At 44.4% G+C, this 24,924-nt stretch overlaps 1 protein-coding gene across 1 annotated transcript in view; it reads left to right on the top strand.

The window, feature by feature from the left end:
* Positions 1–24,924, top strand: part of CPA6 (carboxypeptidase A6) — a 183,491-nt gene that overhangs the window by 89,804 nt on the left and 68,763 nt on the right. Inside the window, 1 exon segment of the mRNA XM_030190168.1 lies at positions 15,740–15,864. Within this exon segment, the coding sequence (XP_030046028.1) occupies positions 15,740–15,864 (125 nt within the window).

Here is a 24,924-nt window from a genome sequence, read left to right as displayed (position 1 = left end):
TACGCAGCACTGTACACTACCAGGTGTTCACAGTGCTGTACAGACACATATAATAGTTTAACTAACAAACTCAAACAAAACATAGGGGGGTGGGCAGTGGCGTTCCTAGGGGCGCTGACACCCGGGGTGGATCGCCGATGCGCCCCGCCTCCCGGGTGCAGCGCCCCCCCCCCCACCGGAACAGCGCGACCCCCCCCCCCCCAGCGAAATAATCCCCCGGGTGCAGCGCGACCCCCCAGCGAAAGAACCCTCCCGGGTGCAATCCGCTGGGGGGAGGGGTGCCGCGCGCCTATCGGCTCTTCATTTTCATGCTCCCTCTGCCCCGGAACAGGTTACTTCCGTGCACCCGGGGCGGACCGCCCCCACCGCCCCCCCCCTTAGTACGCCACTGGGGGTGGGGGAGCCCTTGTGTTAAAGCAGAGAGGTCACCTGCAAGGACTGAGAAAGCAACCTGTGGGCAAAGTAGCTTGTGGAATCAACAGTTTACCAATGTGATTTCTAGTGCTTTACACAGCATAGCATATCTGAATTATAAGAAAGATATATCAGTGATTTTTATGTTGAATTGAGAACCACAGGAGAGAGTGTGACACAAGTTCAAGAGCATGACTCTAGACACCATTTGAATTGCTCTGTCATCTCTAGAACTGGGTTTTACTGCACCTGCTTTAGTTCCGTTTGACTCAAATATTCATGTTCAGTTGCAGGTCAAGAGGTTAAAATTTTTCTGGCTAATATTCAAAGGGACATATATTTAGCATCAGCTGCTAAATGTACAAGTCATTTATCCATAAATTTTCCATGGCACTATATAGACAGTGACAGTAAACATTCCCTCAGGCCACTGGCACTATCCATATACCCCCCTTTATACTATAACAGGTTGCCTACATTTAAATGCCATTTGTGCACTTAAATTTATTGAATAATGCCATTCATGTGGGTAAGTGTACATTTATGCACCACTATACTATAATTATGCTCTAAAATGACTTAGGCGCTCATTTTCAAAGCCATCTGTCGAAAACGTCCAAATCTCGATTTTCAAAAGGCAGAATTTGGATGTTTTGCATTGCAGTTCATCAAAATAGAAAGAGAGCGTGTTAGAGGTGTGTTTTGGGCGGGACTAGGGAAGACCCAAAATTCTGACATCTTTCAGCGATAATGGAACAGGAAGAAACATCCAAGGCAAAAAAGAAGGACATTTTTATCTATCTGTTTCAATCACATCCAGAGTGCCCTATTGACCAGCTAAATCACTGGAGGGATGAAGGCATGACTCCTGCATAATCTCCCAGTGGTTACTGACTCCCTACCACCCCCTTAAGAAGTGAAAGTAACAGTGGATATCAGGATCTGTGACAGCTTCAGGTATTATGGCTATTCCTAATAGAGCAGGAAGTAAGTGTAAGGAGTAACCTAGTAGTCAGTGCAGTTGACTTTGAACAACAGACCAGTGCGTATTTCCTAGTAAAAAAGGTGCCGGTACTCAAATGCTAGGCAATCTTCAGGGGTGGGGTAATCACTGAGGGACCCATCCCACAATAGCCAAGCCCCCTGCAACCGGTCACAGAATGTATGACAAGGCAGAATTGGTGTGTAGAGCCTCAGCTGTTTCATTAAAACTTGGGGTCCGTGGATCAATTTTAGCAGACAACGGAAAAGGTGCCGGTACTCAATACCCCTGAGTACCCCCTCAAAAAAAGCCCTGAACAGGACCATGGTGTAACTCCCACTTTAACTCTTTTATTTCTGTACAAGTATGTGAGCCCTCCTAGAACATAGAAATACCTATCATATCTGAATTTATGAGACACCCGCAAGTCTGATGGCTATTGTAGTGGTGTACCTTTAGGTACAGTAGGATTTTATCTGTTCCTGGAGGGCCCACAATAACATATAAACAAATTAAGGAGGGATTTGTACCTAAGTCCCATTTTTGATGGACAGTTTTATTTACAGACGACGGGAGTGGCGATGGATGCTTCGTTCGCCCCTTTTATTGCAAATCTTTTTTCATGGCCTGGTTTGAAGAGCAGTGGTCTTATCCAGTGGTGTGTTGGTAAATATTTAACAACAGGCTCTCTCCCCGGTCCACCTCTGTGCCCCCCCCTGTCTACCTCAGCGCCACCCCGTCCACCTCTGCTTCCCCCCATCCACCTCTGCGCCCCCCCCCCCCCCCCCAAATTGCAGAGCTAGCTATAGCCGGGGAGAGAGCCTGGGGGGGGGGGGACAATGCATTACTCCAAGAAAAAAAAATTAAATGATCCCAGGTTCTAATCTAATTCATGTTTAATGTGGGATAAAATGCCATAAATAAGTAAATAAATATAAACTTTTAATGTTGAGCACCTGATTCTCAAAGTGGACATATTCCAAACACTATAATGAAAATAAAATGATCTTTTCTACCTTTGTAGTCTGGTGACTTTTTCTGATCATGCTGGTCCAGTATCCGATTCTGCTGCTATCTGTCCTCTTAACTCAGTTTCCAGGGCTTCCTTTCCATTTATTTCTTTACTTTCCACCTTTCTTCTTCATTTCTTGCCCTACATCTGTAAGTAAAAGCTGGGTTCTACTCCACAGACTTGACTGTCCAGTGGATCCAGCTTCTGCCTATTTTTTCATCCACGTGCAGTTTTTCTCATCTCTTCCTTTTCCCTCATCTCATCTCCTTCCTCACTCTTCCTTGCCCTCCATCCATGTCCAGCAACCCTCCTCTCCCCTGCCCTCCCCTCCATCCACCCATGTCCAGCAACCCTCCTCTCCACCCTGCCCTCCCCTCCATCCACCCATGTCCAGCAACCCTCCTCTCCCCCTGCCCTCCCCTCCATCCACCCATGTCCAGCAACCCTCCTCCCCCCACCCTCCCCTCCATCCACCCATGTCCAGCAACTCTCCTCTCCCCTGCCCTCGCCTCCATCCACCCATTATCCAGCAACCCTCCTCTCCCCCCTGCCCTCCCTTCCATCCACCCATGTCCAGCAAATCTCCTCTTCCCTGCCCACCCTTCCATCCACCCACCCATGTCCAGCAACTCTCCTCTCCTCTCCTCTCCTCTCCCCTGCCCTCCCTCCATCCATCCATATCAACAATTCTTTTCTCTCCCCTGCCCCCCTCTATCCATCCATACCCATCGATTCTTTTCTGTCCCCTGCCCCCCCCCTCCAGCCATCCATAACCATCGATTCTCTTCTCTCCCCTGCCCCACTCCAGCCACCCATACCCAGGGATTCTCTTCTCTCCCCTGCTCCCCCTCCAGCTACCCATACCCAGCGATTCTCTTCTCTCCCCTGCCCCCCCTCCAGCCACTCATACCCAGCGATTCTCCTCGCTCCCCTGATTACCTCCGTCGAAGCAGCCACGTTACTGAAAGCCCTGCCCGTCTCTTAGCCTACCCTTCGAGTATGTTCCCTCAGAGTCCCGCCCTCGCGGAAAGAGGAAATTACATCAGAAGGCGGGACTCTGAGGGAACGAACTCGAAGGGAAGGCTAGAGACGGGCAGGGCTTTCAATGACGCGGCCGGATGGAGGTAATTAAAAAGATTTAACCCCCCCCCCCCAGATAGTAACTTACCAGTTGTCAGGCGTTTCTCCTGCATAGTTGTAATCAGGGCAAGTTCCCCGTTTCGTCCGTAACTCTGTAGGGTTGTTGGTTCACTAACTTTAAAGTGCATTTTCTCTGACTTTGTAAACCAATCTGAAGTCCGTCCCTGTCCCCTTCCACTAGAGTTATTTTTAAGTTATATAACCCTCCCTCATTGATGTTTTGGCATGACCTTTTGCATATAGAGAGACTTTTGGTGGACACAGATATTCAGGTACCTAGGCACAAGAAACAAACCTTTTCAGAGAAAAGAATGCTCTGAAACACATTCCTGAATACCCCCTAGCCAGTCTGGCTTTCAGGATATCCAAAACGAATAAGCATGAGATGGATTTGCATACAGTGGAGGTAGTCCATACAAATCTATATCATGTACATTCATCACGGATGTCTTCAAAACCAGAGTGAGGTGGGTTTTACATTTTAGACAAGGAGACGCTTGGTTGCCCATCCTGAATAGTGCGTTCCTTTGAGCACTGCATGATACATCTTGGCAGTTTTTTCTTCTTCACACCATCTCATGCTTATTCGTTTTGGATATTATGAAAGCCAGACTGGCTAGGGGGTATTCAGGAATGTGTTAAGAAACACTGTTTCAGAGCATTCTTTTCTCTGAAAAGGTTTGTTTCTTGTGCCTAGGTACATGAATATCTGTATCCTATCTTCCTGCCGCTTCTGTACTGTCTGTGTCAGTGGTTCTCAACTTATTCCTCAAGATATGCACAGCAAGTCAAATTTTCAGTACATTCACATTGAATAGACATAGATAGATTTGCATACAGTGGACATAGGGGGAATTCTATATATGGTGCCTTAAAAATTGGTGCCATAAAACCACGTGGTTAGCGTGATTCTATAAACTACACTTAAAGTTAGGCGTAGTATCCTTCTTGCGACTAAAATTTAGGCACACCAATTTAGGCCACCTAAAATCCAGGTCTAAATACCTGCGCTTAAGTTAGGCACAGATCGAGTGTATTCTATAATAGTGTGCATAGTTTTTTGAAATGCCCATAACTCACCCATTCCACACCCATGGCCACTCCCCCTTTTCAGCTGTGTGAATTAGAATTTACATGCACTATATTATACAATACACCTAGAAAGTTGTGCGAGTAAATTCTAATTAAAGCCAATTAGTGCCACTAATTAGTTATTAAGTACCAATTATCGGTTTGTTAATTAAGTTGTGCATGCAATTTGGCTATGCGGCCAAATTAGTGCACACAACTTAAGACGCCGCGCCATATATAGAATTTGGGGGATAGTGCATTAAACTCTATCACATACATATTCATTATGGACATCTTGGAAACTCGACTGGCTAGATTTGGTCAAGGACTACTTAACCTGTACCATTTTAGTAGACTCTCTCAGGTGCACCTCCAGCCTCTCTAAATCTTTTCAGAAATATAGCTCTGGAACTGGATGCTGTCTTCTAGGTGAGGTCTCACCAGTGACTGTACAGAGGCTTTTTCTACATACTTTAACATTCATCTGGTTATGGCCTCCTTTCCCCCATATCATACTGCTCTGCTACCTGGAGATCATCAAACACTATCATTCTGTGGTGTCCTTTAAGATTATATATATTCTGTTAATTCAGTTTCACTTTCCAGTGGCAGTTTAAAGCAAGTTGCATTCAGATGCAGTAGATATTTCCCTGCATCAGAGGACTAATTTTTATACCTGAAACAGTGGAGGGTGAAGTTACTTGCTCTAAGAGGTTAGGTGCAACAGTGAGAAAAACAGGATTTTCTTCCTCTCCAGTCATCAGGTCTTGCCACAGATTTTCTGTAGGATTAGGGTTACCATATTTTGTCCCCCCAAAAGGAGGACACATGCCCCGCCCCACCACACACCCGTCACACCCCCTTTCACGCCCTCGCTCCGCCCCACTGTCACATTTTCCCCTCCCCCCTGTCAAACACCCCCCATCACTCGCCCTCCCTATCACCCCCCTCCTCTTACCTTACTACTGCCCTGGTGGTCTAGAGTTGAAGTCTCACGAGGTCACTTCAACTTTTGGCGGCCATTTTGAATTGGCGCTAAGATCAGGAACAGGAAGGATGCATGCAGGGCAGCGCTCCGGACAGAAAAGAGGGGGCTCTTTCCTGCCCCGAAGGCGGAAGAGGTGAGGTCACTAGACCACCAGGGCAGTAGTAAGTAAGGGGAGGGGAGGCTAGCAGTCTGCCCGTTTGACCAGATTTCTGGACAAACGGGCAGATTGGCAAAACCCGCCCGGTTGCCCGGAGGACATGTCCGGGTAAATCCGGACATATGGTAACCCTATGTAGGATTCACTTTCTTTTTGCTGAGTCACACCATTGTTGTTTTTGCGTTGTGATTAGTATCATTGTCCTGCTAAAAGGTGAATCTTCTCCCCAGTCTCAGGTATCTGCAGGGCTTTTTTGAGGGGGTACTTGGGGGTACTGAGTACCAGCACCTTTTTTATTGTCTGCTAAAATTGACCCATGGTCCCCAAATTTTAATGAAAGAGCTCAAGCTCTACACACCAATTCTGCCTTGTCATAGATTCTGTGACTGGTTACAGGGTGCCTAGCTATTGTGGGGTGGATCTCTCAGTGATGACCCCACCCTTGAAGGATGGCCTGGCATTTGGGTACCGGCAACTTTTTCGCTAGAAAAAAATGCACTGGGTATCTGGCAGACTAAAACATGTTTTCCTCCAAGATCTGTCTGTACTGCTCAATTAGTATACGTGCTTTCTCATTTTCTTTTCATTCTTCAACAGAAAATTTTCAGCCAACTTAGTGATATTTGCTTCTCTTGTGGAAATGTACTCCTGAGCATAACGTTTTGAATTTCCATGCATTTTGTAAGATACAGGTGTAGTATTTATGAGAGAAGCATTGTAAGCATGAGTTATACTCTGCAGTATGGCAACACTGATTGTGTTGTTTAAATAAGAACTGCACAGAGAGGGTCCAAAGTACAGAACGAAGTCCAAATGGTAAAAAAAAGCAGCAAAAGCCTTCAAAATCGGGACATAGTTCCTTTAATCGTATGATCTGAACATCAATCTTCCATAAATGACCCGGCACGGGCCGTGTTTCGGCACACAGCGCCTGCATCAGGGGTCTGTATCAAACATATGTAACATTGAGGGTCAAACATAACAGGTAAAAGTATATTGGTCAAGAAATCATTTGTAAATCCCAAAGGAAATGTTAACATATATAATAAAATGATTTTGTTATCACATTTAAATTATTCAAGCATACATCTTGAAAGTGGAGAAAGATGATTTTAAGTCAGAAAAACAGTTGACAAGGAAATACAATAATATTATTAAACAAAATATTGATCTATTACTCATCTCTAGTCTAATATCTGGAGGCATTATACAATATTAGAGGAAATTAGAAATCTAAGATAACATAATAGCTTCTAAGCTTACAAAAAATGAAAAAGCGTCTAAGAAGGGCGCCCAGGAATAATTACTTTTTAAGGAGTTGAAGTTGTTATTGTCTTTGGAATTAGTCTAGGTGACTCCGCCAGTTTAGCTTCCAAGAAAGAGTTTAATTGTTTTGATAAAAAAAAAACATATTTAACTGAATTAAATTTTAGAACACATTTACAAGGAAAATTCAACCAAAATAAGGCACCTATTTAGAGAGCTTTGGGACGAAGTGTAAGAAATTCTTGTATTTTCTTTTGTGTGATTTTTGAGTCATCTGGGTAAATTCTTGTTTTACAATCCAGGAAAAGTTGTTCTCTATGAAGAAAATACTGTTTAAGTACCCAGTCTCTGTCCAGTTGTAAAATAAAAGTCACTTTAAGTGTAGCAGTTGTCAAACCCTTTTTATCATCTTGGAGTATTTGGGTTAAGTTCATATCTAAGGTATCTGCAGGTTGCTCTATTCTCTCTTAATTTTGTTGATCCATCTTACGAGAAGGTTGTATATAATATATTTTTGAAACTGAAGGGTATGATTCCTCAGGAATTTTCAATACCTCACTTAGATATTTTTTGAATGTTATCAAGGGTGAAATTGAGATTTGCTTAGGAAAATTTGTTAGTCTAAGAGTGTTGGAACGTTGATAGTTTTCCAGAATTTCAATTTTATTATGAAGGTAAAGGTTTTCTTTTATAAGGTTAGCTTGAATCTGTTGACTATCTTGTATCCTATTAGAATTTACTTCAATTTCTTTACCCATTATTACCATTTTTTTTAATCCAAAGTAGTCACCTTTTCCTTCTCAGAATTACATTGCTGATTAAGGAGTTTGAATTTATGAGAAAAAGAAGTCTCTAAGCCCAACAGTTATCCAGAGTTATTACTTGAGGTTTACTGGGTAAATAAGATTTACTTAATATGTCCAGACCTGATGTGGAAGTCCTCGCTGGTTGTGCCACGAAGGATCCTAGGTCTTCCCCAAGGATTTCTTCTCCTCCTACATCTCCCGCCCTTTCCTCCGCAGGGAAGGTTGGCGTCTCTGACCTCGGGTCGGTTCCCGTGCCAGGAGACCCCGTCGATAGTATCGCATTGGGTGTTTCCTGGACCGTCCTCGGGTCTAGCGCCGGCATGGGAGGAGGGATTCTCGATTCGGGGCTAAAAGATGTTTCATCTTCAAGTTGGAGAGAATAATAAAATGATTTATATATATATATATATATATATATATAGTGCTTTTTTTTGCTATTTAGACTTTGTTTTAATAAGAACTGTTACTGTCTTGTACTTCCATGTAATTCATCTACTAAACTGTGTATCTTCCAAATATATGTTTTTCTTGCTTTCTCTGCCCCTCCCTAAAACCCCAGAACAATGTAAATTATAAAGATTGTGCCAATATACTAATTAAGTTAATTGCATGGTTTAATACACTTTTGAGGCAGTGTTATCCCTAACTAACTCAGAAACATGTAATTTCCCAAAAATATTTTAGAAGCAATAATTCAGGAATGCATAAGGGTGGTCTACTCTTCAAATGTTTCTTGTTTCTACTTTTTTAAATGTTTTTTTTTTTTTTTTAAACAAAGCAGCCCTAAAACAAGTTCAGTGAAGAATTCTGTCAAGAATAAACAAGCTTATAATTAAACAGGGGAGATATGATTGAGGTCTACAAAATCCTGAGTGGTGTAGAACGAGTAGAAGTAAATCAATTTTTTACTCGTTCCAAATGTACAAAGACATGGGGACACTTGAGGAAGTTACCTGGAAATACTTTTAAAACAAATAGGAGGAAAACTTTTTTTCACTCGACAAATAGTTAAATTTTGGAACTCTTTGCCGGAGGAGGTGGTAACAGCGGTTAGCATATCTGGGTTTTAAAAAGGTTTGGACAGATTCCTGGAGGAAAAGTCCATAGTCTGCTATTGAGACAAACATGGGAAGCAACTGCTTGTCCTGGGATTTGTAGTATGGAGTGTTGCCACAGTTTAGGTTTCTGCCAGGTACTTGTGACCTGGCTTGGCCACAAAGTTTGGAAAACAGGATACTGGGCTAGATGGACCATTGGTCTGACCCAGTATGGCTACTATTATGTTCTTATATAAAAAAAAAACATAAACAGCTATACAGAGTACTGTGTGCTCCTGAAACAAATCTTAAATATAAGCAAACTGATTTTCAAAAGCACTTATACGGGCAACAGTGGAACCACTGCCCTCGTTTGCCTGCGCTGCCCTGGGGGGGGGGGGGTTAAATCGTTTTTATTACCTCTGTCGAAGCGGCCACATCATTGAAAGCCCTGCCCGTCTCTAGCCTTCCCTTCGTGAGTTCGTTCCCTCAGAGTCCCGCCTTCTGATATCATTTCCTCTTTCCGCGAGGGTGGGACTCTGAGGGAACGAGCTCACGAAGGGAAGGCTAGAGACGGGCAGGGCTTTCAATGACACAGCCGCTTCGACGGAGGTAATCAGGGGAGAAAGGAGAATTGCTGGGTATGGATGGCTGAAGGGGGGGCAGGGGAGAGAAGAGAAGAGAAGAGAATCGCTGGGTCTGGATGGCTGGAGGGGGGGCAGGGGAGAGAAGAGAATCGCTGGGTATGGAAGGATAGAGGGGCAGGGGAGAGAAGAGAATCACTGGGTCTGGATGGCTGGAGGGGGGCAGGAGAGAGAAGAGAATCGCTGGGTATGGAAGGATAGAGGGGCAGGGGAGAGAAGAGAATCGCTGGGTCTGGATGGATAGAGGGGGGCAGGGGAGAGAAAAGAATCACTGGATATGGATGGATAGAGGGAGGGCAGGGGAGAGAAGAGAATTGTTGGATATGGATGGATGGAGGGGAGAGGAGAGGAGAGTTGTTGGACATGGGTGGATGGAGGAGAGTAGATTTGCTGGACATGGGTGGATGGAGAGGAGGGCAGGGGGGAGAGGAGGGTTGCTGGACATGGGTGGATGGAGGGGAGGGGAGAGGAGGGTTGCTGGACATGGATGGATGGAGGGGAGGGCAGGGTGGAGAGGAGGGTTGCTGGACATGGATGGAGGAGAGGGAAGGGAGAGAGAAGAAATGCTGGATATGGATGGAGGGGAGAGAAGAGTGAGGAAGGAGATGAGATGAGGGAAAAGGAAGAGATGAGAAAAACTGCACGTGGATGAAAAAATAGGCAGAAGCTGGATCCACTGGACAGTCAAGTCTGTGGAGTAGAACCCAGCTTTTCCTTATGGATGTAGGGCAAGAAATGAAGAAGAAAGGTGGAAAGTAAAGAAATAAATGGAAAGGAAGCCCTGGAACCGGAGTTAAGAGGACAGATAGCAGCAGAATCAGATACTGGGCCTGCATGATCATAAAAACAAAGTCACCAGACAACAAAGGTAGAAAAAAATCATTTTATTTTCATTATAGTGTTTGGAATATGTCCACTTTGAGAATCAGGTGCTCAACATTAAAAGTTTATATTTATTTACGTATTTATGGCATTTTATCCCACATTAAACATGAATTAGATTGGAACCTGGGATCATTTAATTTTTTTTTTCCTGGAGAGAGTAATGCATTGCCCCCCCCCCCCCCCAGGCTCTCTCCCCGGCTATAGCCAGCTCTGCAATTTGGGGGGGAGCACAGAGGTAGACGGGGGGGGGGGGGGGCGCAGAGGTGGACCGGGGACAGAGCCTGTTGTTAAACATTTACCAGCACAGCACTGCCCACGACCCACCCACTCCATGCCCATGGCCACACCTCCTTTTGAACTATGCAACTTAGAATCTACCCAGGAACCAGGAGGTAGTAGAGGATGACACAAATGACGACCAACCAGGGAGATGAATGTGACTTTAAGTAGTTAAACAGGCATTTTAGATGTACATATCCCTAAAGAATAAATACCTCAACACTCAGATCTGTTATGAAAAACAAAATCACTTGTTTACCTAAGTTGACCTTAGCTGAAAGTCCTCAGAAAAGCTGTAAGCAAAGACAAACAGAAAGATTGCAGATTTTTTAAAGTGTCAACTACTAGAGGAACTTATTTCATTCAAGAACGTGATAGACAAATTTCAATACTTTTGAGTGTTTAACTTGTATTGATAGTTTGTTGCTATTTAAACTGGCAAAAGAAAAATAGTGATACGAAGACCTATACTAGTTAAAGGAGAAACAAAGTAATTCTTGATAAATTGTATTTCTAAAATCTGAAACTAGGTAAAATTTTATATTTAAATCACAAATATTACTCTGTTTTATATGTTACTCTATTTTCCACTCTGTATGTATTCCCGGAGTTGGTACTCTCCTCTCCGGAACCTGTAAGCCACATTGAGCCTACTGCTATGCGGGAAAATGTGGGATACAAATGTAATAAATAAATTATATTTAAATGGAAACTTGATGCAACATCTTAAAAGTAATTTGTTATAATTGTATTTAACACCTGAGAGTATTGTGGTTTTAATTCTGTGTGCTCATTGCCAGTGTATTTCACCATCTAAGGTATCAGCTCCAAAAACCGTGACACAGGTTGGTGTTTTTGTACTAGTTACTGTGGTTTACAATAAGCCACCTCAAAGCCCTTCAGGGAAATGCCCAAAACTAAACTAAACACTGGAAAATAAACCGAAGTGGAGATTTCAGTAAAGCATCTGTTGTTTGGAAGCTAAAGCAGTAGCCCCTACAAAGGGATAGAAAATGCATTACCTTAAATGTAAAATTAGACCAGCTGATATTCACATGGCAGTGTTCAGTATTTTTATATCCATCGCTGACTGTATTCCTAGATAGTCAATGCCAGGACAGGACTACAATTTACAAAATCAGATTACAAATCTCTGTAGCCTGGAAGTAAGATTCTGTTTCTATTATTTTTGCAAGTAATACTTAGGACTTTTGCAGTAGGTCTGTACCCAAATTTGCTGCATGGTTGATGATGACTACTCTGAAATCTCACTTGCTGCAGCTAAAGGTATAAAAGATGAGTCAGGACATGTCTTCTAATCCTGGGTCACATGGCATGTAGTTTTTGCAGTGTTGTGAGCAGCTTTCCTCCAGGACTTGTGGCTTTGAAAGAAGATATATTACCACTTGTTTTCACAGAACAGGAGACTAAGAGGATGGCTTTTCAGTGACTTCTCATACAAAGGAACTGTATAGTTTCCAGAGGTTACAGCAAATATAGGGGCCTTTTACTAATGCGTGCCTGAAAGTGGCCTGTGCTGGTGTAGGCACATGTTTTAGATGAATGCCGGTCAATTTTTCAGCATGGAAGTACAGCAAAATTTAAACCAGTGTGCTTCCATTTTCAGTCTGAGACCTTACCACCACCCGATGACTTAGCGGTAAGGTCTCACGCGCTTACCAAGCAGTAAGCAGCCAGCATGCATAAACTGCTGATTACCACCGGATAAGCCACACAAGTGGCATCTGACGTGCATGGTCATTACTGCCCAAATTCTTTACCGCTAGGTCTATGGCTGTCGGTAAGATCTCAGACCCAAAATGGACACGCGGCAATTTTGATTTTGCTGCACATCCATTTTCGGCAAAAAAAATTAAGGCATTTTTTTGTAAGTGCACTGAAAAATGATTCTGCGAGCGCCCAAAACCCACGCCTACACTACATAAGTACATAAGTAATGCCATACTGGGAAAAGACCAAAGGCCCATCAAGCCCAGCATCCTGTCCCCGACAACGGCCAATCCAGGTCAAGGGCACCTGGCAAGCTTCCCAAACGTACAAACAGGCCATTTTTCAGCATGCCTTTGTAAAAGGACCTCTTTGTGACTCTGGGGTCACAAATGTTTTAAGCTGCAGTTGCCATGCTTCCAGCCCAACCTCTTTTTCTTCAAGTCACTTTGAGCAAATCATTTGTGTGAGCAAGACTACCTGGACAAAGAGAGGAGATATTGAAACGGACAACTCTATGCAGATTAAATTGATTTTACCCATATAAACTATTTGACTATGATTCACCTAATCCAAAATTCAACCCCAATTTTTGAATGACCCTTCACCTGGCACTTCTGTCCAAATTCTTCACACGTTATCTGATCTTCAAGCACTTCTGTAAGAGCAGAGTCATGTTGAACAGTCTATATTTTGCTGATTGATTTGCTTTCCTTTTCTGCTGGTAATACTGATGGTGACATGAATGGTTTTACTTATATAAAAAAACAAAACAGTGTTGTGGGAATCCATATGTTTGTGCTTTCTTAATGATGGGAAATACGCACTGGTCTTAACATAGGCTGCATGTGGTATATATTATTAGCGGGTGCACATACAAGACTGGTTTTTGTCTTAACTATAACTTTAAGCTGTAATCTAAAAGACAAACCTTGAAAGCTGTTTTCAAGCTGCTGTAACTCTCAGGCCACAATTATAACCCCATCCTGACTTTCAGAACTTGTTTACTCTTCAGAGTTTTTTTTTTTTCATGTAGATCATTATAATCTGGCAGCTATCCACAGATGCTATTTGAATTGAATTCCATACAGAGTAATACCTTAGAATGGTTACAACACTGAAAAGTAGTATAATCAATTTTTCCAGTTGGGTCCTATAAAACATTAGGGCACTACTTCTCATGATAAGGGCTCCTGCGCTAACCTGACAGTAACCAGGCAGTGAGCAGCGATACCAAGTTGGGCCAGCAGTAGTCCTAGAAGAGCGAGCACTAAGCTCACATTGGGCTTACCGCTGCTCTGTAAACGGCCCCTTACTGATTAGCACAGAAAAACCCACAAAGGTTCTATGGTAAGGGCAGCTTCACTGTATACATGACTGGATGAAAAGAAAGTGCCAGCATATCTGTACGTTATTCTGTGCATAAGTATTAGTCTTGCAAAACTTTCTTGCACGTAAATGTTTCAAACAGCTAATAATTACTCCCAGATGATCATACACAAATGTATGTTAGTAGTTTCATTTTCTTCAGACATGTGCACAGTGAGGCTGCTATTACTTCCATTCTGCCTTTTGAAATTGCAGGTACCTACTATGGTCAAAGAAAAAAAAAAGAAAAAAAGAAAAACAGGCAGTACATTCCAAAACCTGACATTAAGGAGTGGAGGAGTGGCCTAGTGGTTAGGGTGGTGGACTTTGGTCCTGGGGAACTGAGGAACTGAGTTTGATTCCCACTTCAGGCACAGGCAGCTCCTTGTGACTCTGGGCAAGTCACTTAACCCTTCATTGCCCCATGTAAGCCGCATTGAGCCTGCCATGAGTGAGAAAGCGCGGGGAACAAATGTAACAAAAATAAAATAGATACTATTGGAGATTCTACATGGAATGTTGCTACTATTGGAGATTCTACATGGAATGTTGCTATTCCACTAGCAACATTCCATTTAGAAGCCTGCGCGGCCACATTGGTGATCTGCAAGGGGCCGACTTCTACACGGGATGCTGCTGGTGGAATAGCAACATTCCATTTAGAATCTCAAATAGTAGCAACAGTGGAGGAGTGGCCTAGGGTTAGGGTGGTGGACCTTGGTACTGGGGAACTGAGGAACTGAGTTCAATTCCCACTTCAGGCACAGGCAGCTCCTTGTGACTCTGGGCAAGTCACTTAACCCTCCATTGCCCCATGTAAGCCGCATTGAGCCTGCCATGAGTGGGAAAGCGCAGGGTAGAAATATAACAAATAAAAAAAATATTTAAAAAACTAGCATGTTAGAGGAAAACCCTTCCTATATCATAGTTCTGGGAGCCCTAGAATGACCATCCCATGGGGCTCATGCTCCAACTTGTTATTATATGGTGCCCCCAAATATCTTGCTTACTCCTTCATCCCCTCCTTCTTGTCCATAGGGCAAGTGGGCAGCATTGGGAAAGACAGGAGGGATGGGGCAAGAGAGGGAATTCCTAACAGCAGCAATGAAGGGCAGAGAAGAGCCTCTGCTCCCTGTCTTAGTACCGCCACCCCCAATACACACACCACTCATTCACTGTGTTCATGAAGCTGATCCTGCATGAGACAGATTCCATATGTAAAGCCTCCAATGCATGCAAATCTCTTTTGCATACTGTATATAGGGAGCTCCAGGACCAGCTTGAAAAAACACTGGCATAGAGTTCTTCTATGTTGTGCTCTGTTTGCTTGGATTGAATATTGCCCCAGATCCTAAATATCTATATTGTAAAGGGGAGGAAGGAGTCACCTAGAGATCCAGTTGAATAAGTACATAAGTATTGCCATACTGGGAAAGACCAAAGGTCCATCAAGCCCAGCGTCCTGTTTCCAACAGTGGCCAATCCAGATCACAAATACCTGGCAAGATCCCAAAAAGTACAAAACATTTTATACTGCTTATCCCAGAAATAGTGGATTTTCCCCAAGTCCATCTGATAACGGTCTATGGACTTTTCCTTTAGGAAGCCGACCAAACTTTTTTAAAACTCCGCTAAGCTAACCGCCTTTACCACATTCTCTGGCAAGAATTATTTTTGGAAAGGGAAGGGGTGAATGATGAAAGGGAGTGAAAGGAGAAGGGGAGAAAATGCTTGACGAGAGGGAGCATAGAGGACTACACACACATGGCTCAGGCAGTGCCAGTCAAGTGTGCGTGTCGACGGGACCCGCACAGCCCGAGGACGCCACTTGCATTGAGGTAGGTGACATAACGTAAATATAGATAGATATGAGTATACACAATACAGCTGATGTTACAATGTAAAATTTATCCCCATCTACATTGAATGAATATGAATTACAGGTTGGTTCCTGCACTATAGGTTGATCTGTGGCAGCCCAGCAGTGTCTCCTACATCACAGAGGGCACCATTGCGGATGTACACATAACAAGAAACAGCTCACAAGCCCTGCTAGCCTACCTCCAACACACAAGTCTTCAATACAAGTAAGCTTCTCTTTCATAATTAAGGGGCATCTAATCCTGCTGTGTCTGCCAGTCAGAGCCAGTTCTTGCTTAATAAAGGATTGCAAAGCCCTTCTTCATCTTTTTTTCAAGTATGCTGCTCTGAAAAGTGCTTTTTAATTTGTTTCAAAAATAGCATGTTTTTTAACAACAAAACAGCTATTTTATGAAGAGCCGAGGACATAAACAGATGGTTTAATGAAATACAGCCATGTGCATTGCAAAGCAGTGTCCCTAAGATACACTGAGAATTACAGCTGTTGTCAGAAAAAAGGTAATCATTTCCTCCTCTAATTCCACAGTCTGTTTTGCTTCTAAGTACAGCTAACATGTGTTGGTTTTGTCATCATGGTTTACCACACGCACTGCAATTGAGAAAGCGCAGCCCATTAATTATAGAAAAAGATGCACTGGTTTGTTTTACAACTCTCCATTCCCTGGTGCAAACCATACCACAGACTTTACGCTAAGTACCCAGCAGTGTCCAAAACCTAGGTGTGCATTTAAGTCAGGCATCTGTCTACAACAATGATACTGTTTATTGACAGCTCCATCTCTTGTCCTCTTTTTGGCCAAGTGTAAGGTCTGGGCCAGTTGCTGAAGACAGTCCCTGCCATGGGTGAACACTTGGAATGCCCTCCCGCGGGAGGTGGTGGAGATGAAAACGGTAACGGAATTCAAACATGTGTGGGATAGGCATAAAGGAATCCTGTGCAGAAGGAATGGATCCACAGAAGCTTAGCTGAAATTGGGTGGCGGGGGGAAGAGGGGTTGGTGGTTGAGAGGCTAGGATAGAGGAGGGCAGACTTATACGGGGTCTGTGCCGGAGCCGGTGATGGGAGGCGGGACTGGTGGTTGGGAGGCGGGAAATACTGCTCGACAGACTTATACGGTCTGTGCCCTGAAAAAGACAGGTACAAATCAAGATAAGGTATACACATATGAGTTTATCGTGGGCAGACTAGATGGACCGTGCAGGTCTTTTTCTGCCGTCATCTACTATGTTACTATGGGCGTAGTTTGACTGTTTCATTTGGGGGGGCAAAAATGGGACGGAGTATATTAGCATATTCATTTGCATATATATATATTCAAATGAATATCCTAATATGGAGGAAGGAAGGGAAAAAGAGCTGGCTTTTTTTGGGGAATAACCATAATTCTCCTTCTTCCTCTGCCCTCTGCTCCATGTCCAGCAACTTTCCATTCTCCCCCTGCCTTCTCCTCCATCCATCTCCAGCAAATTTCCTCTCTCCCCTGTCCCCTCCATCAATCCCTGCTGTCCAACAATTCTTCTCTCTCCCCTGCCCATCCTGTTTCTTTCCATCCCCTTCTCTTCCCCTCCCCATTCTATCCAGCGTCTCCCTCCCCCTTCAAAGCATCTCCCAAACGACAACGTGGATGCAGCAGCAGCAGCAGCTCACACAGGTTTGCTTGCTGTGTTTGTGAATGGCGACGGCTGCACGGGGGAGTGGAAATGGCTTCCTTACTTACAGACTAGATAGGCCTGGCTCACTCCACTCCCGAAGCTGCAGCGGCGAACGGGCAGGCGGGAAAGCAGCAAGCAAGCAGCCACGCTGAACTCCATCCTTCGCTTCCTGAATCCTGCCCTCTCTCTGTGTCTCGCCTTCCTCTGATGTCATTTCCTTTGGGGCGGGCGGGAAACTGAGAGAGGGCAGGATTCAGAAAGCGAAGGACAGAGTTCACGTGGCTGCTTGCTTGCTGCTTTCCCACCCGCCCGTTCGCCGCTGCGGGAAAGAACTCGTCTTCGTCCTCTTCGTCGTTTGGGGGGGGCATTGCCCCCCCTTGCCCCCCCCCCCCAGTCTACGCCCATGGTCCCTGCTTTGCCTTTTGTCTGGTACTGAAGCCTGTACAATACAGGAGGGACAAGGCCAAACCACGCAACCTCACTGGTGACATGGTGATGTAATAATGACCCTTGCCAAAATAGAAGGATCTCTATATAGCTGTGATGTCCTACACATGAATAAAAGATTGCTTCATAGGCTGCTTTTTGGCGCACATCAAAAGCTACATTTTGGGTTTCAAATTCAGAATGGTTACTTCTTGTCTTTTTTGGCTGAGACTGGCAACCTGTACAGTAAGAGGGAATAAACACTCTGCCAGCTGACCATAATGGGGATACACTGATGTAATAACTAAGGACAAAGCAGAAAGATTAACTCTACTAAAAAAAAAACGTACTTATGTATGTATAGATAGATAGATATAGATGAACAAATGCCAAATAAACATTTACCGGAAAACATTTAAAAATGCAAGTCCATAACGGAAGAAATAAATAAACATAAGAATAGCCATACTAAGAACATAACAGTAGCCATACTGGGTTAGTCCAATGGTCCATCCTGCTTCCAACAGTGGCCAATCCAGTCTGGCAGGAACCCAAAGAGTAGCAACATTCCATGCTACCTATCCCAGGGCAAACAGTGGCTTCCCCCTTGTCCATCTCAATAACAGACTATGGACATTTCCTCCAGGAACTTGTCCAAACCTTTTCTAAACCCAGATACTCTTACCACTGTTACCACATCCTCCGGCAGCAAATTAAAAAAATATTTCCATGTAATTTCATCGAGTGTCCCCTTGTCTTTGTACTTTTTGAAAGTGTCTGCTGTTACCACATCCTCCGGCAGCAAGTTTTATGTTTAAATCTGTTTATTGACGTATTATATAAAACATATATACATAATGTCCAGCAAATAAACTTACTAATACAACAGACAACTTGTAATCCGTCCACATACATCAAATCATTTTCTTCTTTTATCCCTGGACACCCCCTCCCCCCGCCCTCCCTTCCTTTTAGTTTAAGGTTCAACAGTTTTTATTGATGACAATTTAAAGAAAACACCGTTAACCTGGTGCATATACAGAAATTCAGAGTATATAAACCAGCTCTGTTTAAACCATATGATACAGCTCGTTATCAAACTTTTAACATATTATCTCTACCCCTCCCCCCTCTAAGTGTTGGTCGATATGTGCATGCTTTGACTTTCCATATTGGACTAGCTCCCTCCCGTCCCGGAGGAGGTCCTGGGTCCTATACTCTGATGACCCCCTCCCCCGTTCTGGAAGGTGACACTCTTATTGTGCAGACTTAGTCTACTATACCAAGCTACCAAGTGCTATGATTTGTTCTGTTAACCATGTTTATATCTTAGGCGTAGCTTCTAATCCACCTTAACAGCTCTCCCATACACTTTGAAATTTAATAACCCCACCTTCTCCCTTTGCCCACCCACTCCCCCCAACCTAATATTCAAAGAAAGAAAGAAAGAGAAAAAAAAAAAACACAGGATATGGCCGCTTCATAGTCGGTTCAGAATAAAACTTCTCGCCCTGGGCGCCAGGGACTGGATATAAGGTTCCCAAATCCTCAGGAATGCCCTCTTTCCTTTTGGGGAGGATCCCACCTCTCTCCTCTCCATCATCAGCAGTTCATATAAACTATTTCTCCAATGCCAAAAAGCCGGCAGAAAGTTTTAAAAATATTTCCATGTAATTTTATCGAGTGTCCCCTAGTCTTTGTGCGTTTTGAAAGAGTGAAAAATCGATTCACTTCTACCCGTTCTACATCACTCAGCATTTTATAGAACATAGATATACTAGACTTTGAGCCCGTAAAAACGGGCTATTATAGGAAGGGGGGGTTGAAAGGCCCGCCCCCACCGCCGAGTTCGCCGCTGCTGCTGCCCCTCACCCTCCGAGTTCGCGCCCCCCCACTGAGCCGTCACCACCCACCTTCCACCCGGCCGGGCCCTCGCTCCGCTATTGAAACAGCGAGGGTCCGGGAACGCAGCACTGAGCTCTGCTGAGCTGCCGACGTCGGCCTTCGTTCTTCTTCTCTGCCTGTCCCGCCCTCCTGTGACATAACGTCATCGAGGGCGGGACAGAGGCAGAGAAAAAGAAGGAAGGGCGATGTCGGCAGCTCAGCAGAGCTCAGTGCTGCGTTCCCGGACCCTCGCTGTTTCAATAGTGGAGCGAGGGCCCGACCGGGTAGAAGGTGGGTGGCGGCGGCGACTCGGGTGGGGGGAGCGTTAGACGGCGGTGCCCCTCCCTCAGAAATGCGCAGTACAGACCCTCTGTGTTCCGGCCCCCGTCATCACGTATTGACGTGGGGGCGGGGCAGAGAAGGTCTCTACTGCGCATTTGCGAGTGAGTACGGTCACTCGCCGTTTATATATTTGATGTTCCGATATTCAAAAATACATAAAAAAGCATTTAGAAAGAGGATGCTCTGCAAATGTCATAGATGTTCTGAGGTAAACTTCTCCGCCAATCGGAAATACACTTTGCAAAATGTGCAACGCATCACAAGAAGCCCCAGTGGGTCTTGACCCTGCCACCCCCAGGATGCAGCACCACACCCCAAACCATTATGCCATGCCTCCAGTAGCTAGAAAAAAATGGTGACGGAATGTATAGTGGGCTGCTCTAGCAATAGCCTTTGAACCTAGGTTGCCCACTCCAGCACCTGACACAGGTGTAAGGTATATGGAATCTGCTACTGGATCCACACTGGGAGGGGGGAAGCAGTCTCCCTTTCCACTCCCTTCTCCCATATCATGGCTGTAAGCCATCTTTGAGTGGGGCCTTTCCTGGGATGAGACATTTGGCCAGATATGCCCCTGCCAGTTCCTGGGGGCACCCTGGCACCCTCAGGTGGTAAGGAGTTGCCCGAGGAATCTGTCTGAGAGAGATGTGCAGGCACTGGCAACAATGCCTGCACACCTCTCTCAGACAGATTCCATGGGCACACATCATCACCTGAGGAGCCGGGGTGCCTCCAGGAACTGACAAGAGCATATCTGGCCAGAGGTCTCACCTCAGGAAAGACCCCATTCACAGATACCCTACACCTACAGCCCAGCCAGTGGGGAGTTGGAGGAGGGTGGCCAGTAGAACTGAACAGTGCCAGTTTCCCAGTATATAGCTTCAGTAAGCTGGACATGAGAAGACAAAGCAGTGCAGAGAAGCAGCATTGTGGGTCACAGGATAGAGCTGACTGCCCATCTACATCACCATTGCACTCTGTAGGCATCTGTCCCCTGCAGGTTCACAATCTGTACATAATCCTATAACAATGCTGCCTACAGAGATTTGGTCTATGGGACAGTTGGGGTTAATGGGGCTGGATGTTATGCGATTTAAGCATTTGTGGAAACCAGCATGCTGGGCCCCAAGTCCAGTTCCATGCTGGAGCCTGGAACAAAGTTCCCATCATAGATGTCCCTTAACAAAGAGGATAGATTCACCTTTGCACTGCTGCGCTCAAGAAGAGGGGCAGCAGCTACTCATTTGGCCCCCTAAGCATTACCATGTCTGTGCCAACCAGCTAGCAGCAGGAATCCAGCCCCATAAAATCCCTCCATGCTGCAGACCCACACCCATTTGCCAGACTACATACAGCTAATCTTAGTAAAGGTTTGTTGTCTCACACTAGCCACCAGTGTGGTACCAACCAGCTAGTGTTCCTAGGCAGTGCTCAGACTAAAATCTACTCTCTGTTCAGCATGCTGCCTTGCCTACAACCAGCATGGCTGAGGGCGTAGGAAGATGCACAAAAAGCTGTTACCTATACGCATATTTACATATTTAAAACAGTGTATAAAATTACAGGTGAGGTCATGGAAAACAACTGTATACAAATATGGGGAATATATGCAAGAGAAGGGAAAGGAACTATTGCCCACATCTTACAATGGTGACCAGTCAGGTACAAACCAGCAGGCCTCCTTTTCCATTGCGCAGACTAGAGTTTACAGTTTACTCTGTGTTCAGCAGGCCAGAGGGTAGAGGAATAGTCTAGGCATGGCGTGCACACTGAGACCTTGTCTAGCACACTCTCCACCCCCAACAGGCGCATGACACTCCCAGTGAAACTGGTGAGTCCCCTAAAGACAACTGCCACCGCAGACTGCAGGTGGGAACCAAGCAGGTCTTGTGTACTGTTCAAAGCAAAGTATACTTGTTCTAGGCAAAGTATAGTGTAGCTTAAACAACTAGTATAGACAATCCCCAAGCAGAAGCTTCACCAATAGACTCTTAATTATTAAGCAAATCTTCTTTATTGTAGTTCTCAGAATAAACAATGAAAATCTAATTTACAGTTCAGTTGCTTGTAAAAGAATTGTGGCCTTCTGCCCATTGAGTCTGTATTTAGCCACCTCAGAGGCAAGGACATGGCCAGAACCTCAGCCCAGCTGAGAGGAAAAGCTGGAGAGAATTCAGAGAAAATAATGAGGAAAGACTTGGGGAAAGAACTTGGAACGACGATGAAAAATCTTGATGGAATTACAGTAGATTAAGGAGAGATCAGCCCCCTAGAACAGCTGCTAATCACAAAGGCAAGCTAGGAAGACTAGGTTCTCATACAGCCCGCAGGGGCAGAGAGGGAGGGCTGGCCCTAGCTCAGAACTGACAGCCAATAGGGAAAGCTCACAAGGAGTCAATCACAGGAACTACAAACTATAATAAAAGCAGTCCTAATACACAGTGCTATCTATTACACAAACAATGCAATTAAATACAAATAATACTCATATTAAATGTACACAACAATACACCCTGCCTCCATGAATATAGGGGCAGAAAATCCTGTGTGACCTCAGCAGCAGCTTCAGACAATCCTAAAGCTAGAATGGAGGCTTCAGCCTCAGGGTCTACTGAACATGAGGGCCAGGACAGAGATTCAGGCATACAGTACTGGACATTGTAAACCTCAATGCTAGGAATAGTTGGCCATATGGCCCAAGCTTAGTGGGGTTTTACAGAAATGGAGATCTTGAGGACTGGCTAGAAAAACAGAAGGCAGCTAAAGGGCAAAGGTGAAGGGCAAAGCTGCAGAGAATCCACGTGATGTGTACTCTGTGAACCTCAACACTGAGGAGCACATGGTGCACAGCATTCCCAGAGACTCCAACTCCCACCCAACTTCTCATTAAGGCAGCCACAAATGGATGTGTCCACTGGGGTACAATCTGCACATATCTCCATTGTTATTTTGTTTAAGCATTAAAGCAATAAATACATAAATAGGATAACATGGTCTGTTGCAAAGTTCACTGCTGTTCCTTGTGTTGCTGCTGACCAGTGCCTATGCTGTATCTTATCCAGCAGCCAGGTCCTGCTAAAAGGAAGGAGTCCTTGGTTAGCAGAAACATGGGACAGACCAGATCTCCGGTCATCTCCGTAGCAGAAGGGGAAGGGTAGGTTCAGATTAGTAGTATTAGTAGGTCTCTGCTTAATTGAAAACAGTGACAAATGAGGACTCCAGCTAGCTCATGGCTCCTTGTTCAGATGCCTGATGGTGGGGACAGAATGGAAAGCCTAAGAGTCAGTTTCCCAGGTGTTTGGAATTCCGGGCTAGTGATAAGCCACCTACCTCTTAGCAGCATTAAGAGAATGTTGAGGGTCAAAAATAGCATCTAAATCACTTTTTTTAGAAACCATTCTCCCCAAAACATTTTCATATGTGAGCCATTATCCAAAAAAAACAAAAGTTTATCCCCCATATATCTAAGTGCAGGTGATATGTCAGGTGATAAGCTATAGTGGAGAGATTAAATTAATTCTTTACTTCGGTCTTCACCGAGGAAGATTTGGGTGGGATACCGGTGCCAGAAATGGCATTCGAAGCTGACAAATCGGAGAAACGTAATTAATTCTCTGTAAACCTGGAGGATGTAATGGGGCAGTTCTACAAACTGAAGAGTAGCAAATCTCCTGGACCAGATGGTATTCATCCCAGAGTACTGATAGAACTGAAAAATGAGCTTTGGAGCTATTGTTAGAAATATGTAATATATCCTTAAAATCGAGCTTGGTACCAGAAGATTGGAGGGTGGCCAATGTAACGCCGATTTTTTAAAAAGGTTCCAGAGGAGATCCAGGAATTATAGACCAGTGAGTCTGATGTCGGTACCGGGCAAAATGGTAGAGACTATTATTAAGAACAAAATTACAGAGCATAATCAAAAGCATGGATTAATGAGACAAAGTCAACATGGATTTAGTGAAGGGAAATCTTACCTCACCAATGTACGACATTTCTTTGAAGGGGTGAACAAACATGTGGATAAAGGTAAGCTGGTTGATATTATGTATCTGGATTTTCAGAAGGCGTTTGACAAAGTACCTCATGAAAGACTCCAGAAGAAATTGGAGAGTCATGGGACAGGAGGTAGTGTTCTATTGTGGATTAAAAACTGGTTAAAAGATAGAAAACATAGAGTAGGGTTAAATGGTCAGTATTCTCAATGGAGAAGGGTAGTTACTGGGGTTCCCCAGGGGTCTATGCTGGGACCGCTGCTTTTTAACATATTTATAAATGACCTAGAGATGGGAGTAACTAGTGAGGCAATTAAATTTGCTGATGACACAAAGTTATTCAAAGTCGTTAAATTGCGGGGGATTGTGAAAAATTACACGAGGACCTTACGAGACTGGGCGACTGGGCGTTTAAATGGCAGATGACATTTAGTGTGAGCAAGTGCAAAGTGATACATGTGGGAAAGAGGAACCCGAATTATAGCTACATCATGCAAGGTTCCACATTAGGAGTTGCAGACCAAGAAAGGGATCTAGGTGTCATCGTTGATGATATGTTGAAACCTTCTGCTCTGTGTGCTGCTGCGGCTAAGAAAGCAAATAGAATGTTAGATATTATTAGGAACGGAATGGAAAACAAAAATGAGGATGTTGTAATGCCTTTGTATCGCTCCATGGTGGAACCGCACCTCGAATATTGGGATCAATTTTGGTCAAAAGGTCCCGAGAAGGGCGACAAAAATGATAAAGGGGATGGGACGACTTCCCTATGAGGAAAGGCTAAAGTGGCTAGGGCTGTTCAGCTTGGAGAAAAGGCGGCTGAGGGGAGATATGATATAGGTCTATAAAATAATGAGTGGAGTTAAACGGGTAGATGTGAAGCGTCTGTTCACGCTTTCCAAAAATACTAGGACTAGGGGGCATGCGATGAATCTACAATGTAGTAAATTTAAAACGAATCGGAGA

This window comes from Microcaecilia unicolor, chromosome 1 (genome assembly GCF_901765095.1).
Source record: "Microcaecilia unicolor chromosome 1, aMicUni1.1, whole genome shotgun sequence".
NCBI lineage: Eukaryota > Metazoa > Chordata > Amphibia > Gymnophiona > Siphonopidae > Microcaecilia > Microcaecilia unicolor.
This window is presented reverse-complemented; position numbering and strand designations above follow the sequence as displayed.